The sequence below is a fragment of the Phascolarctos cinereus genome, unplaced genomic scaffold, assembly GCF_003287225.1.
Source record: "Phascolarctos cinereus isolate Bilbo 61053 unplaced genomic scaffold, phaCin_HiC Scaffold_9;HRSCAF=440, whole genome shotgun sequence".
Taxonomy (NCBI): Eukaryota; Metazoa; Chordata; class Mammalia; order Diprotodontia; family Phascolarctidae; genus Phascolarctos; species Phascolarctos cinereus.
Window position 1 is genome coordinate 35,138,122 of NW_027556402.1, and position 17,792 is coordinate 35,155,913.

Genomic DNA, 17,792 nt, shown 5'->3' on the forward strand with positions numbered 1-17,792 from the left:
TGGTCTGTTGTCCTCCCTGAGGTTTTCTTGGTTGTGATGCTAGTAGGATCTACCTGGCTAGGGGCTTCCAATCAATCAATCAATCAATCAATCAGCTGCATTCATAATGACATCTTTGTGAAAACCCCTCTTCTAGCACCTGCAGTTTCTAGTTATCTTTTTGTTCAGTCTTGGCCTATATGAAGTAGCTTATTGAACTTTCTTTTGGGATTTTTTCATCATCATCCTATCTGGTGTTCTTTTGATTATTACTGGAGTAAGAGTTGGGCTGAATTGTACCTTAGAAGTAGCCATCTTAACTAGAAGCTTCCTGATTTCCCTGTCCATTTGCTTTTGCCATATGATCATCTCACCTCTTTTTCTGGTCATACATATCTTTAATAATGTATTTTATGCCACTTGTTTTGTGCAAGCCATTATTGGTATTTGTCCTTTGGAATACCTGTAATTTTGATTCGTAGAATCATAGAATTTTAGAGCTAGAAGTGATTTTAATGGCCGTTTAATACAACTCATACGTAAAAAAGAATCTTTATTATCCTTTTGGTAATCCATCCTTTGCTTGAAGACTTCAAGTAAGAAAGATCTCTGTCCTGAAGTAGCCCATTCAACTCTTGGGCACTTTTAATTATTAAACTTTTTCCCTTTTCTTAAAGCTTTATTTATTTATTAACATTTATTTTTTGAAATTTTGAATTCCAAATTCCCTCTCTCCTGCTCCTCTATGACTCACCAAGAAGGCAAGCAATATGATATCAATTATATATGTGAAGTCATGCAAAACATATTTCCATATTAGCCATGTTGCAAAAAAAGCAAGAAAAATAAAGAAGTAAAAAAAGTACACACAATTCATCAATTTTTTTCCCTGGAGGTGCATAACATTTTAAAATCATGGTTCCTCTGGAGTTGTCTTGGATCATTGTATTGATCAAAGTATCTAAATCTGTCATAGTCAATCCTTGTTACGATATTGCTGTTACTGTGTAAAGGGTTTTCCTCATTCTTACTTCACTTTGCATTAGCTCATTTATGTTTTCCCAGGTTTTTCTGAAACCATTCCTGTCATAATTTGTTATGGCACAATAGTATTCCATCACAATTTTCATCTACTGTAAAGTTAAAGTTAAACACCACCTTAAATTATGTAAGGAGTCTAGTTAAAAAAGAAACATTGTCTAAGTTTTATTATGGAATTAAAAAAAACTCTGCTAATTAATTGAAATTCTAAAAGAAAGTAAAAACATTTTTAGAGAGAAAAAATTATAAAATAAAATTATGATAGTTTTAATTTTTTAATTATAAAATTATTATTAAATTTTATCTCAACCTTAATATCTTGAGAATTTTTTCTGCGCTCTGTCAGTAGAGGGCAGCAGAGTTGCAAGAGGTATGTTTCTGGAAGCCCAGAAGCTTCATCTGAAGAGTACTTTGTCTTTTGGTGTCTGCTAAGCAGTTTCTTTTGGTTTTCCTTTTTAATAAGTTGTTCCTGTGATTTTATACAGGGATTTTCTTTTAAATCTCATTAACTTGGTTCAGATAAAACTAGCTAGTCCCCTAACTACTAACTCAAGATATTTTGTTAATGAACAAATGTATTTTTTTCATTATGTATTTCAGGGAGTACCAGGACCTGGGAGTTATGACATTAAAAGTCAGTTTGGAAAGGTAGAAGATGATACCTCAAGTATGAATGAAGTACACCCTGCTTTTCCTTTCGCAATGCCAGGTATTTCACAATCATTTTTATATATAGATCCAAATAAGCTGAATGGAAAACTAGCAACCTGATCAATAATGATAAGTAAGCACCATACTAGAACTTTAACTTGTGGGGAAAAAACAAAAAAGGGGAAACAGAAACATATAGGTAGATAGATCCTGATTGGTTTAAATAATGGAGTCTTGTGAAGGGGTCACATTATTGAAATTGACATTGTGTATTTCCGTTGGGCATCTGATACCAATGACTGTATTTTACATAATTATAACTTCAAATAATTTGAACCTGTACTTTACGGGTTTCATTATTTATAGTAATCTGAGCCTATTTGTAGTCATATACTAGGGAATCTAAGTATAAAAGATTGGTATGTATAACATTTAGCATTTATATCATTAAAATTATATGCAGATTAATAGCTAGAACAGAAATTATGTACAAAAACTGATATATAAAAGAGTCCATTTCAGTATAAAAAGCAACATAGTTGAGCCTGAGTAAAGTTGGCCCCTGTTGTTTGTGCATGGCAGTGATGTGGAGCTGAAAAGGGTGGGCATCCTTCAGAATATGTAGTAGCTGTTCTTTGGAAGCTAATTAACTCCTCTTAATACTTACAGGCCTACTGAAGGAAGACTAGGGTATCTGGTAGTCATTACTTCCCTATTCCTAATAAGGAGCCCCAAATATCCTTGAAGTCATTTAGGATACTTCTGCTACTTGACAGGGGCCTAGCCCAGTCATACCCAGATCTAAGGATTTATGTAGCACATTCTATGTACTATTAAAGCCCAGATGACTATTGCAATTGTATGTAAGTGATTTACCCTTGGTTGACCACTTCAGTTTTTTGTAGTGATGGCTAACAAAGACAGGCCACATATTTAGAAAATTTTAAATCTCTCCATCTAAGGCATGAGATCTCTGAACTAGATGCCTTTTATAAATATAATATTGACTACCCTGGCCCCCATGGCCTGAAGGTCAAATAGGTTGCATTTCACCACTCCCCCAGGGTCTTCTAGTACCCTTAAGAGGGTTTGGGTATCTAGGCTCTCTGTAAATTATTCCAGCCTTTACTGATGGTGAATGTTGGGGTGAATGTGAATGTAGGGGTAGTGCCCTGTATTAGTGTAGCCACTAACAGTAGGATTAGTTTTTGCAAAAGAATAGTTACTTCAAAGATTTAATAACAAATATACAAAGGCATAATAACAGTTATACAAATGTACTCTCTAACGCATAGAATAAAATTCTACTTTGTACCACTTCATTTTTGGGAGAGGAGGATGGGATTAGGTTTAGAGCTTAGGTCAGTTCCTATAGAGTACAGCCCTAAATTCCAAGAACAAGACCCTCTTTAGTCTCAACTCTCAAGTACCCTGGCTTCTTGGTGCTGTCCTGCTAAGCTGGCTTACTGCAATCCTATATGCAACCCTGGCTCCAAGGTCACCATGGCTCAGATTCTTGGGGCTGGTGTGGATCATCATTGGCCTCTAAAACTAAAAAGGACAAACTGAACAGAAACAAACACTCCCAGCCATTTCCTGGAGCCAAGGTAAAAGGAAGGGCAGGGAAAGGAAGTCTGTCTGATGGAGCTTCTGCTTCAGATGATTGTTTCCCCCTCCTAAAATTTCCTGAATCTCATGGGTAACATGAAGAAGAAAAGCAGTATTGAGCTGCCTATAGGACATGTGCCACAAATGGAGAGCACAATGTCATTATAATGTCTTACTATGGAGGGGATCTTTGAAAAGAGAGTTGCTGTGCTTCCTGAAGAAGATGCTGAGGAGAGATACTGGAAGCATGTTGGAGACAATACCAAGACAGCACCTGAACATGGTTCTTACCAGTGACTGGTCCAGGAGGTATCTAGTAAAGGCTTTGTCTGTCTAGAATCTAGAAGGACATTGAAAAATCCACAAAGGAATAGAGTAGCATTATTATAGGTGTATCCAGATTAAAAGCAATGAGCTAAGGTGGAAGCCTTCCTCACCTCTTTGCTTTTGAGAACCAAATGCTTGCTTGGGTCATGGCCTAGGGAAAACTAGGTGCAAAAATACAGTGAGGTGAGATGAGATGAGGTGAGGTGAGGTGAGGAGAGATGTAAGACTTTGACCAGGACTGGTTCTGCTATTCAAGAACTCTACATCTGTATTTTAATTTTGGTTCTTCTTTAATAAACATATTATAATTTATCAAAGTTGAAAAGAGATTAAAATTTCATTAAAATTAGATCTGAGCCATAAGAGATTTATGAAAGGTAATTTTAGTTATTCATACTCCCAGAAAAAGATCTGGGAAAACCTGAGGCTGGCAGAAACTAGTGTTTCATGCATGGGCTTGGAGTGAGGTGATATAGCTGGAACATTGAGAGCTTTCTAGGAGCTTACACCAGAAGCTATGCCTTATGGGTTTTCAACACTTTCATCTCTGGAACTTCTGCCCTGGGACCATGTGGGCCTTATTAGTTATTGCTCCTCCTGGCTCACTTCTTTTTCTTTTTCTTTCTTTTTCTTTTTTGGTGAGGCAATTGGGGTTAAGTGACTTGCCCAGGGTCACACAGTTAGTAAGTGTCAAGTGTCTCAGGGCGGATTTGAACTCAGGTCCTCCTACTCCAAGGCAGGAGCTCTATCCACTGTGCCACCTAGCTGCTGCCACTGACTCACTTCTTCAGGAGGGTCCCAGCTATGCCTCATTTAACTCCATATTCCCAGACTTTCTTCTGAATAGGCGTTCCAGTTACCTCACCACTATACATGGAATCTTCCTTTCCTCCAGTTTTTGAACCAGGATCAAATCAACTCTGCCATTTTTCCTAGAAGATATGGGTCAATATAAATTTTCATATGACCCCACTCTCTATTTCTGTATGTTTCTGGGCTGAAGTGACCTTCTCTGGTCCCTATGTGTATTGTCTCTCTGTACTAGAATATAAACCTCTTTAGGGCATGGACTGTCTTCATTTGTATATTTGTATTCCTAGCACTTAGCATAGCACTGAATTTAATAAAATTCTTTTTCATTCATTCATTCATTTGTTCATAATTAGTTATAGCAATCCACCTGGGTTTGCACAAACCCATTGAGTGATCTAGGATACTTGTTCCTACCATTGAGCAGACATTTCAAATTATGCGTCCTTGTATTATTAATGGATGGTCAGATTCAAGACAATTCTAAGGGTTCACCTTACACTACCAAATTGGCAAAGACGACAAAAGAAGGGAATAGTAAATGTTAGAGGGGTAGTGGAAAGACTAGTATAACAATACCCTCTTGGTAACACTGTATATCAATTCAACCATTCTGCAAAATAGTTTGGAATTATGCTAAGAAAGTGACTAAAATATCCTTGCCCTTTGATCCAGAGATCTCACTACTAGGCAAATATCCCAAAGAGGTCAGTGATAAAAAGGAAGGGTATATACACTAAAATTTATATAGCAAAAAGCAAAAATAAAAAAACAACCAGAAATAAAGTAGAAATTGGGAAATGAATGACGACACAAATACAACATGTGACTGCAATGGAATTTTATTGCATTGGAAGGGATGTAGAGAAGCATGGGACGATGTATGTGAACTGACCTAAAGGGAAGTAACCAGAGTCAGCAAAAGTATGCACAATGAATAAAATAGTATGAATGGAAAAAACAACAGTAACAAAAAATGAAATGAATTATTGTAAAATTAAAATAATGAGGCTTATTCCCAAAGAAGAAGTATAAAAAATATACATTTGCTTTTTTGTAAAGTTGGGAGGATATAGGTGAAGAATAATGCATATAACATTGGATTTGGTTATCAGTTGTTTAGTTTCTTTGAACTGTTTTTTTCTCTTTTTAACTTTTTTTTGGGTAGCAAAAGATGGCTTTATGGAAGGGGAAGGATATGTTTGGAAATTAATGTTATATAAAAATGAAATATATCAATATGTCTTTAAATAAAAAAGAACAAAATAGTTAGAAATTTGCTACTTTAATAGTAAGATAAGGGCTTAGTTTATCTGGGCTAGTTACAACATTGCGTGATAATCCAAGAATATTATGTTCTTCTTATTGAAATTCAAGGATTTTGTTATTATTTTATCTAAAGGATCTAATAATCTATTTATAACTAACTATTATTTATTAGTATATAGGCATTTTAATGTGACATTTTAGGTAAAATTGTTATGAGGAGGCCAATAGACCATTTAGGGTAGGTTTCAAGATTTAATCACCTTATACCAAATACTGAATGATTGTGCATCATGTTAAAGTGACCTCTATTTATTGTGGAATACTAGTAAGGTTACAAATGACATGGTGTTTACTATTAATTCACTTATATGTATAATATTCAGGTTGTTACTAAAGGTGATTCATGAAGTCAATGAATTGTCAAAGCCCTTTGTGTGAGAGATTTGGGATGGTTTTATGTCCAAGTTAGCTGATTTGATAATGAATATGTATACCTTTTTCTGCTTATTAATTGATGTTGTAAAGGGTTTTCAAAATGTAATTATCATTGTTGTGATTATCTAGAAGCACACAGAAACGTTTTAAATTTTCTTATAGTATATTTTTGTATTTGTTTATTATGTTCCTATTACAGGATAGATAATTCTACCAAAAGCTGTTTACTTATTGATTAATAGATATAGGGTATTAATATTTCTATGTTTTCTTGACTCCTTTGAGAGATAAATTAAACTGCAGGTGTTATATTAAAAAGCCACTGTTTTACCCATAAATTATCTAGATGTACTACCACCTGTCACTGGCATATTTTCTCTTCTGATTTACCAGAGATTTGTACCTGTGAAATCAATCACTCCAGCTCCTGGCACATATACCGACCATCGAACAGCTCTTGAGACCTTGAAAAAATTACCAGGACCAAAAAACACCCCTTTTGGTCGAACTACTGTTCGCTTCGCACAGTACTGCAGTCTAGAGGACACTCCAGGTTAGCAACTGATTCAGCTTTATATGACAACGTATTATTACATATGGATATCACATAATTTGAAAGTTAGCTCCACAAGTTGGAATTTTAAAAAATGCAGCAAAATTATGGGAATTTTATTGTTCAAAAGCTCTGGCCTTCATATTATAATAGGTAGCATTTATTTACTGCTTTAAAGTTTGCAAAACACTTTACAAATATTATATCATTTTATCCTCACAACAACCCCAGGAGGAAGGTACTGTTATTACCCCCATTTGTCCTATGAGGAGCTTGAGGCGTATAGAGGTTAAATGACTTGCCCAGAGTCACATGCCTAGGAAGTGTCTGAGATCAGATTTGAATTAGTGCTTCATCACTCTGGGTCCAGCGTGATGCCACCTACCTGCCTAAAGTGCCCACTGGGTGAAAAAAATGGGAACTCCTAAAAATTCGATATCTTAGTGTTTTCAAATAATTGTGAAGTTTTTATTCAGATATATAAATGTGATGAAAGTGAAGGCATTCATTCTTCATCTTTTCTGAATTGACATTCTATCATTTAGCTAAATGTTTATATTTTCTCTGACTTGTCTTCTCATTTGTACATTTAAGTAAAGGCTTTGTATACCAGAAGTAAGCTTTGAGGTTGACATCTTTCATAGACATCTTTTAAAATGGTTTTTTTTATTTGTGGCTTTTGTCTTTATATCCTAGTCATTTACAGAAAAAAGCTCCCTTGTCCCATTTCTGACTTGAACTTTCCTTTTTGACAAACAAACAAACAAAGAAACAAGCAATTAAACACTCAATACAATGATCGCATCTGACAATATATACAGCCTTCTACTGTAGGAGCCTTCTGATTCTGTAAATATGCACACATGTATTAATTGGATTTTGTTGCAGATTAAGGCTTACCAGGCCAATGTGATACCTTAGATTCAGTATTGGAAATGCTTGTAGAAGATATGACTGTCAACAAAAGGATATTTATGTAGCCCTAGCAGGGAAAGGATATTTAACAAAGATATTCGTTGAGGATCCCACAATAATTGATGTGAGCACATGTACATGATGGTCTTCCAGTCAAATATCTGGGAGTAGCTGAAGTTTTTCTCTGGATTTTTTGTACACAGGAGAGCAGGAAGTGATGTCAGTGGCCTAAGCCTTAGTCTGATGATCTGATTATATCTCAAGGATAGTTTTCAGTGCCTTTTAACTAAAAATTATCCTAATCTGCACAGAGCAAGGCCTTGGGATATTTCTGTTACCCCACACAAAGTTCTTTCTTTTTGTGAGGCAATTGGGGTTAAGTGACTTGCCCAGAATCACATGGCTAGTCAGTGTTATTTGTCTGAGGGCAGATTTGAACTCAGGTCCTCCTGACTTCAGGGCTGGTGCTCTATCCACTGCACTGCCTAGCTGCCCTGTAAAATAGATTTTTTATTGTTAATTGAGTGTATGTGTACACACACACACACACACACACACACACTTTCTCCCCTCTTTGAACCAATTTATATGTGAGGTTTAAGTGTTTCCCACAACACCCCATTTCCGCCTCTACTATGAAAGCTCTTCCTTTTACACCTGTTTTATGTGAGAGAATTTTCCCCATTCTTCCTTTTTCCCTTTATCCTTGGGGATCCCTCTTTTTTGTCTATACATTTTTTTACATCATCCGAACATAATAGACTCCTTCCTACACACCCTTTCTACGTAAAATCCTTTTAACTGCCCAGATAATGATAAAGTTCTTAGAAGATACATGTATCATCTTTCCATATAGAAAGGTAACTAATTTAATCTTACTGAGTCCCTTATGATTTCTCTTTCATATTTACCTTTTCATGCTTCTCTGAAGTCTTGTATTTGAAAGTCAGATTTCCTATTCAGCTCTGTTCTTTTCATTAGGAATGCATGAAAATACTTTATTTAATTAACTATCATTTTTTTCCCTTAACGGATTATATTCAGTTTTGCTGAGTAGATTATTTTTTGGCTGTAATCCCAGCTCTTTTGTCTTCCAGAATATCATATTCCAAATTCTCCATTTTTAAAAATGTGGTAGCTGCTAACCTTTGTGTGATCCTGACTAAGGCTACATGACATTTGAATGGTTTCTTTCTAGCTGCTAGAAACTTTTTCTCTGACATGGAAGCTTTGGAATTTGGCTATAATCTTCCTGGAAGTTTTCATTTTAGTATCTCTTTCTGGTGGATATTGATGGATCCTTTCAATTTCTATTTTACCCTCTAGTTTGAAGATATCTGGGCAGTTTTCCTTATAATTTTTTGAAATATGATGTCTAGGCTCTTATTTTGATCATGACTTTCAGGAATTCTAATAATTCTTAAACTATTCCTCCTGGATCTATTTTCCAGGTCAGTTGTTTTTCCTATGAGATATTTCACATTTTCTTCTGTTTTTCAATCTTTTGACTTTGTTTTATTGTTTCTTCATGTGTCCTTGAGCAAGTCACTCCACTTGCTCAATTTTAACTTTTAAGGAATTGTATTCTTCAATGAACTTTTGTATCTCTGTTTCCATTTGGTGAATTCTGGACAAATTTGGATAATTTTAAGGTGTCATTTTCTTTAGCATTTTTTATGCCTCTTTTATCAAGCTGGTAATTGTTTTTTCATACTTTTATTTCTTTGCTTCTATTTCTTTGTCTACTCTTTCCTATATTACTCTTATTTGATTTGAAAATCCTTTTTTTAACCCCTTCTAGGAATTCTTGTTGAGCTTATGGTCAACTTACATCTTTTCTTTGAAGCTTTGTTTGTACATGTTTTGACTTCATTGTGTCCTTTTGAGTTTGTGTCTTGATCTTTCCTGTCACCATAACAGCTTTCTCTGGTCAGGTTCTTTTTTGTTGTTTGCTTGTTTTTTCTACCCTGCTTCATGATTTAGAACTTTATGTGAATGTTGGATTCTATTTCCTGTGTGTGGAGTAGATGGGTAGTCTCTCAGTCTTCAGGCTTTTTTTGCAGTACTGTTTTCAGAGTTAGTTCTGGGGTTTTGGAGGTTATCAGTGCTTCCAAGGGGGTGTGATTGGGAGCTTGGAAGCTGGCTTGGGAGCTCCTGAAGCTCTTGCTGTTTCTGTTGTCACCACCTAGTGGCACCAGTGGTGCTTCATCAATGTGGGCTCCACACCAGCCTCCACTCCCGTGTCACAGATCTCTCTTTCTGAACTCCTAGGTTGTTTTGGGATTGAAGAATATCCTACTCTGACCTTTTTCTTGGTTCTGCCACTCCAGAATTTGAATCGAGACATCATTTTAAAGTTGTTTGGACATAACTAATGTGGAAATATGTTTAACATGATTATACATGTATCACCCTATGTCAGATTGCTTGCTGTCTTGGGAAGGGGAAAGGGAAGGGAGGGAGGGAGGGAGAAAAATTTGGAACTCAAAATCTTACACAAATGAATGTTGAAAACCATCTTTACATGTAATTGGAATAAACAAAATGCTATTAAATGTTAAAAATAAGTAAATAAAATTGTTTGGAGGGAGAAGTTGGGAGGGCTCAGGCAAGTGCTTTCTCTACTTGACCATCTTGACTCTGCCCCCAAAAGTCCCTGCTAGTATGTTTCAGTTAAATGTGGGCATTATACTGGTGGTACCTTACTTATCTGAGAAGACTACACTTGAAGGAAATTGAGTTCTATATTTCCCCCACATCGAACATGAGTTGAGTGGAAAACCTGTTGCATATTTTCATTAGACACAATAACAAATTGAAAAGTCCTTGAGACCATCATGTTGGTCTTTGATATTTGAAGTAAAAATAGTGTGGCAATTGTTGATGTAGCACCTTCCCTGGACTACTTTCCTGACCTGTAATTGCACTTGTATTGCTAGGTTAGGTCCCCAGAGAAGTGCCTTTATCTCCGCTTCTTAGAGGTGACCCTGTCAGTCAGTCAGCAAGCTTTCATTAAATGCTTACAGCGTGTTAGTCATTATGATGGGAAGAAAAGGAAAAACATGATCTTTCCTTTCTTTTTTTTCTTTTAATTAATTAATTTATTTTTAGTTTTCAACATTCACTTTTATAAGATTTTGGGTTCTAAATTTTCCCCCTCCCTTCCCTCCCTCCTCTCCAAGACGGCATGCAGTCTGATATAGGCTATATAATCATATTAAACATTGCTCCACATTAATCATGTTAAGCAGATAGTTTTCTAAAAAGAACTTCACGTTGAACAGGCTCTCACCTGGGTGCCCCTGGAGGAGTCTCCTCACCTCTCAAATGAGGGGGCTAGACTCAGTGGCCTCTGAAGTCCCCTCCATCTCTAGGCTTAGGGTCTCATGAAGCTATCTGATCAGAGCTTCATACAGCACATAATAACCAGAACGCAATAAGGAAAAGGCGATGTCAAACACTCACCAAGCGAATATTTGTGGCAAGTTACCATGCAATCAATATCATACAGTGTGAGCATTTTAAGACTTTTTAAAAAAATAAAAATATTCTTTTTATATATTTATATCAAACTTTTCAGTTAAATACAGCCTTGTACAGTTTTGCTCACTCTATACCTACTGAAGGAATTCTTCTTAAATTGCCCTTGGATGAGATATTACTCATTAAATGGTTTGGATGATAAGCTTCCAAGCTCGGCTGTGGTACATATCACAGTTTAGATCACAGAATCAGACACTGTTCTGTATAATTAACCTAGGTGGTTTTCAAATATATGTATTCTAATTCATGGAACATTTATTTTAAAAGATCTAGCCCTTTTTGTTTATTTTTTAAATATAAATTTATTTTTAGTTTTCAACATTTACTTCCACAATATTTTGAGTTCCAAATTTTCACCCCATCTCACCCCTCCCCCCACCCCAAAATGGCATGCATTCTGAATATCCCTTCCTCTAGTCTGCTCTCTCTTCTATCTCTCCCCTCGTTCTCTTATCCCCTTCCCATTCTATTTTCCTGTAGGGCAGGATAGACTTCTGTACCCCATTTCCTGTATTTCTTATTTCCCAGTTGCATGTGAAAACTTTTTTTAAACATATGTTTTTAAAATTTGGGTTCCAGATTTTCTCCCTTCCTCCCTCCCCACCCACTCTCATTGAAAAGGCAAGCAACTCAATATAGGTTATACATGTGCAGTTATGCAAAACACTTGCATAGTAGACATGTTGGAAAAACTAACTCTATTTCCCCTAATCCTATCCTGCCCTCCCATTTATTCTATTCTTTCTTTTGACCCTGTCCCTCATCAGAAGTATTTGCTTCTGATTACCCTCTTTCCCAATCTGCCCTCCTCTCTATCATCCCTGCTCTCTTGTCCCCTTCTCCCCCTATTTTCCTGTAGGGTAAGACAGATTTCCATACCCAATTGAATGTGTATGTTATTCCCTCCTTAAGCCCAATCCTATGAGAATAAGATTCACTCATTCCCTCTCATCTCCCCCTGTTTCTACTCCACTGTAACAGCCTTTTCTTTTCTGTTTTTTTTTGTGAGATAATTTACCCCATTCTACCTCTCCCTTTCTTCTTCTCTGAGTATAATCCTCTCTCATCCCTTAATTTTATTCTCCAGATATGACCCCTTAATCTTCAACTCACCCTGTGCCTCTATCTATCTGTCTATCTATCTATCTATCTATCTATCTATCTATCTATCTATCTATCTATCTGTCTGTCTATCTACATACATATAATTTTTCCCCCTCCAACTACCCTAATACTGACAAAGGTCTCATGAGTTATAAATATCATCTTTCCATGCAGGAATGTAAACAGTTCAACCTTAATAAGTCTCTTATGATTTCTCTTTCCTGTTTACCTCTTCATGTTCCACTTGAGTCTTGTATTTGAAAGTCAAATTTTCTATTCAGCTCTGGTCTTTTCATCAAGAATGCTTGAAAGTCCTCTATTTCACTGAATGACCATTTTTTCCCCTGAAGGATTATACTCAGTTTTGCTGGGTAGGTGATTCTTGGTTGTAATCCTATCTCCTTTGCTCTCCGGAATATTATATTCCATGCCCTGTGGTCCTTTAATGTAGAAGCTGCTAAATCTTGTGTTATCCTGATTGTGTTTCCACAATACTTGAATTGTTTCTTTCTGGCAGCTTGTAATATTTTCTCCTTGACCTGGGAACTCTGGAATTTGGCTACAATATTCCTAGGAGTTTTCCTTTGGGGATCTCTTTCAGGAGGAGATTGGTGGATTCTTTCAATTTCTATTTTGCCCTCTGGTTCTAAAATATCAGGGCAGTTTTCCTTGATAATTTCTTGAAAGATGATGTCTAGGCTCTTTTTTTGATCATGGCTTTCAGATAGTCCAATAATTTTTAAATTCTCTCTCCTGGATCTATTTTCCAGGTCAGTTGTTTTTCCAATGAGATATTTCACATTGTTTTCTAATTTTTCATTCTTTTGGATTTGTTTTACAGTGTCTTGATTTCTCATAAAGTCACTATCTTCCAATTGCTCTATTCTAATTTTTAAGGAAGTATTTTCTTCAGTAATCTTTTGGACTTCCTTTTCCATTTGGCCAATTTTTCTTTTTAGGGCATTCTTCTCCTCATTGGCTTTTTGGACCTCTTTTGCCATTTGGGTTAGGCTATTTTTTAAGGTGTTATTTTCTTCAGTATTTTTTTGGGTCTCCTTTAGCAAGCTGTTGACTTGTTTTTCATGATTTTCTTGCATCACTCTCATTTCTCTTCCCAGTTTTTCCTCTACTTCTCTTACTTGCTTCTCAAAATCCCTTTTGAGCTCTTCCAAGGCCTGGGACTGATTCATATTTTTCTTGGAGGCTTTGGATATAGGAGTTTTGGCTTTGTTGTCTTCTTCTGGTTGTATGTTTTTATCTTCTTTGTCACCAAAGTAAGATAATATAGTCTGACTTGTTTTGTGCTGCTTGCTCATGATCCCAGCCAATTACTTGAGTTTTAAACTCTTTGTTAAGGTAAGAGTCTGCTTACAATATGGAGAATGTACTGTCCCAAGCTTCGGGGGTTTGTACAGCTGTTTTCAGAGATACTTGTAGGGACCTGTAAATTTTCAGTTCTTGCAAGGTGGTATAGTAAGGGACGAGATGTTTACTCCTTTCCTGGCCTGTGCTCTAGTCTATTAGTGACCACAAGCACTCCTTTCTGTCCTGGAACTGTGAGGAGGGTTTTCTCTTCACAGCCACTATAAGCTCTACCATGCCAGTACTCTTCCTTGCCCCAGGACTGCCTCCCAGAACTGTGACCCAGATCCAGTCATGGGCAAAGCAAGAGATTCCTGCCTCAGCACTGGCAAAGAGATCCCTGCAGTCCCCCTCTGATCAACCACTCAATTCCCCTTCAGTCTGTGGGCCAGAAGCTCAGCACACAACCACTGCCCAGGGCCTGTGCTTTGTGCTCTGCCTGGAACTGGCTCTGCGACCTAGTTCCTCTCTCACCGCAGAAACAGACTTTTCCCACTGACCTTCTAAGTTGTCTTTGGCTTTCCTGGGTTGAGAGGTCTGGAAACTGCCACAGCTGCCCATGATTCAGTCCTCTGAGGCCTGCTCCAGGTTCACTGTGGTTTGCGCAGCCACGCCGCACTGCTCTCCTCTCCCAGCCCTGCATCATATAACTTTCTGATCAACCAGGTTGTCTTGGGCTGAAAATTTGCTTCTCTCTGTCTTTTTGTGTGTTCTGCTACTTTAGAATTTGTTTAGAGCCATTTTTTTATATGTATTTGGAGGGGTTTGGGGGAGAGCTCAAGCAAGTCACTGCTTTCACTCCACCATTTTGGCTCCACCTCCCATGATCTTTCCTTTCTAATGAGTGAGACAACACATATATTATTATGTTCATCCAACTTATATACAATGTTAATGGTTGATAATCTTAAAGGGAAGGCAATAGCAGTCATGAGGGGAAAGTGTAACTGAGAAAAGCCTCTTGTAGAATGTGATATTTTAAACTGAGTCTTGAAGGAGGCCAGAAAACCCAGGAGGCAGAGAAGAGAAGGGAAAGTCATGGGGCACGGCCAGTGAAAAAGCACGGGAGATGGAGAGTAGAGCGTGAGGAGGCACCAGTAGGCCAGTGTGGCTGGATTGTGAAGGTAATAGAGGGGAGTAAGCAAGTAAAAAGACTGGAAGAGAGGGAAGGGGGCAGGTTGTGGCTGCCCATTTTAGCATATAGGAAAAGATTTTATTGATGCAGAAAGTATTTATTAATCCCTTAGTATTTGCTGGGCACTGTTCTAAGTTCTGGGGATAGAAACACGAGCAAGCATGATAGTTCTTCTCAAGAAAATTACGTTCTAATGAGGGGAAGACAACACATGCAGGGAACCTCGGAAGGGTGTGGGGGACGTGGCAGCATTGAGTGGAGATGGCCTAAAAGTGGCGTGGAGGCCTGGTTTAGCAAGATAATGGGAAAGCTGACCTATAAGAGACAAATAATATCACACAAATGGAATAAATTTTGTTTTAACAGGTGATTAACATTTGTTTTCCCTGAATCAATTGTCTATGTATAGTGGGTCCACTGACTTATCAGGGTGAAGATTAAATTTAGCTAAAGAAGAAAAAATAATGAGAAAATGAAATGTAATGGAAACAAATTGATCCTGAACTATTTAAACAAGTAATTAGGAATGATCATCAACATAGATTATAAGACTTCTTACAGAAGGTTTAGTGCCACAACAAGAACGAAGGAGGTAGCAAAGCATTTCAGTCAGCAAATATTGAACTTACAAAACAAAGGAAGAGGGCAGCCAGATTGGATGGAGTGTGTATAGAGGACTTGTAGTGATGAAAACACAGTTGTGAGGGTGTAAGAGATATGCAGAGTAGGGCAAAAGGATATAAAAGGCATTGAAAAAAATCTCAGATCCTGTTAATACCAAAAAGGCAAACACTTTGACTATATATTGATATGCCTGGTCTTCCACCTGTATACAATCTTTCCACAAGTCATCCGTATAAGAATTAAAGGCATCCTTGACTAGGGTGTTAGTAGAGAATGAGCAGACTTTTCTAAGTGATATTCAACAATGGTCCTAATCACTTATAAAAAGTGCTTAACACAGTGCTTGCACATAGTAGGAGCTATATAAATGGTTATTCCTGTCTCCCTTCTCCTTTACCATGAAAAATATTTTTTCTAAGTATCAATTTGACGATCTTAAGTTATTCCACAAGAATCTTTTAATTGTCTCCTATGTGTCAGGCACAGTGTTAGGCACTGGGGGCTCTGCAAGAAGCCTAAGTTCTAATGGGGGAGAGAACGAGGACATAGAAAAACATATACACCTTAAATATAAAGCTAATACACACAAATATATACAAGTAGCTAAATTGAAAGTAGTTTGGGAGGGAGGATACTAGTAGTTGAGGTAGCAGGGGGGAGGATCAGGAAAAACTTTATGCAGAAGATGGCGCTTGAGCTACATCTTCAAGGAAGAGAGAAATGGTGAACAATGGAGGTAAGGAGGAAATAAATTCCAAGCATGGGGAACAGCACAGGGAAGGAGATGGTGGATAGAGTGTCATGGGTGTGACAGTTTGGCTAGATCTCAGTGAGTGGGATGGGAAATAGTGTGGAGTGAGGCTAGAGAGATAGACTGGGGCCAGTCATGAAGGACTTTAAAAACAAAGCAGAGAAATTTATATTTTATCCTAGATGCAATAAGAAGCTACTACTGTTGGTTTGAGCAGGTGAGGCAAGTGGTTAGAGCTGCACTTAAAGAAAATTGCTGTGGTAGAATTATATAAAAGGTCCTGCTGTGGTGAAAGACTTGAAGGAGGGAAGATTGGTTTAGGAAGCTGTTGTCAAAGTCTGATAAAAGCTGATGAAGGCTTGAACTAAGGGGATAGTTATGTGAGTGGAGAGAAGTTAGATGTGAAATATGTTAAGGAAGTAGAAATAGCCTGAAAGTTTTGGCAACTGATTATGTAGGTGGGGCAAGGAAGGGGTCCAGGATAGCTCCTAGGTTACAACCTGCAGACACTGGAAGAATGGTGGTACTTTGGGCAGAAATAGGAAAGTTTGGAAAAGGGTGTGGTTTAAGGGGAAAGATGAGTTAAGTATTAGATATGTTGACTTGAACAAGCTTCTAAAACATCCATTTTGTTTTGTAGTGCTCCAATAAGTAGTTAGTGATGTGGGACTAAAGTTCAGTATTGAGACTGATGCTATATATATATATATAAAACTGCATAGAGATGGTAGTTAAATTCACAGAGCTCATGCATAAAGGGAGAAGAGAAAAGAGTCTGGGACAAAACTGTAGGGAACATGAAGAATTTGAACTAATGCCAAGGTTATGAACCCGGGATACTGGAAGAATGGCAGTACCTTCAACGTAGAGAGGGAGATTGGTAAGAGGGGAGGGTTTGGGGGAAAACGAATTTAGTTGTGAACATGTCGAGTTTGAGATGTGCCCAGGATATATCTTTTAAGATGTGCAATAGGCAGATGTTGATATGTGACTGAAACTCAGAGGCGAGCCTGGGAGAGATATGCGTATGTGCATGTGTTCTAGATACATGTAAATGCATGTATGTGCAACTATGTTAGATATATGTACTATGGTACATATAGGATATATCTATATACATGTATATTTCTATATACACGTGTATGAGCCAGCCATATAGATGAGTCACATGTGTGTGAGTCATCGGCATAAAACCATGAGATTTAACAAAGTTATCAAATGTGTGGAGGAATGAGAAAAGGGGACCTAGAACAAAACTGTGGGGATTGTTCAGAGTTGGGGGCATGATATGGATGTTGAGCCAGCAGAGGAGACTGAGGAGGATTAGACAGGAAGAGAACCAGAAGAAGGCAGTGTTAGAAAACCCTGGAAAAGAGAGAGTGTTCTAGAGGACGGAAGGGTCAGCAGCGGACTGGGAAGCCACATTGGAAAGGGTCGAGGCCTGTGTGAGAAGAGAATAGTCAACAAATAGAGACAGCTTTCCAAAATCAGCCAACATCAACAAACACCAACATTTCTCTATACAAAGAAGAGAAAACCAGACATGTGAAACTATGAGTCTTTATTACGTACAGCTTTCCCCTATATATACAGTGTATTTTCAGTTTAACCTGGTGGCTCCAACACTATCCTGCTTGTGTTGCTTTCTGAACTTCCTTCTGCTCTCTTCTGTGTAATTTTTAAAT

The 17,792-nt window shown here is 37.4% G+C and overlaps 1 protein-coding gene across 1 annotated transcript in view; it reads left to right on the forward strand.

Annotated features, from left to right (window-relative positions):
• Positions 1-17,792, forward strand: part of STPG2 (sperm tail PG-rich repeat containing 2) — a 543,661-nt gene that overhangs the window by 95,715 nt on the left and 430,154 nt on the right. The window contains 3 exon segments of the mRNA XM_021008393.2: positions 1,621-1,710; positions 1,712-1,729; positions 6,514-6,673. Coding sequence (XP_020864052.1) covers positions 1,621-1,710; positions 1,712-1,729; positions 6,514-6,673 — 268 coding nt within the window.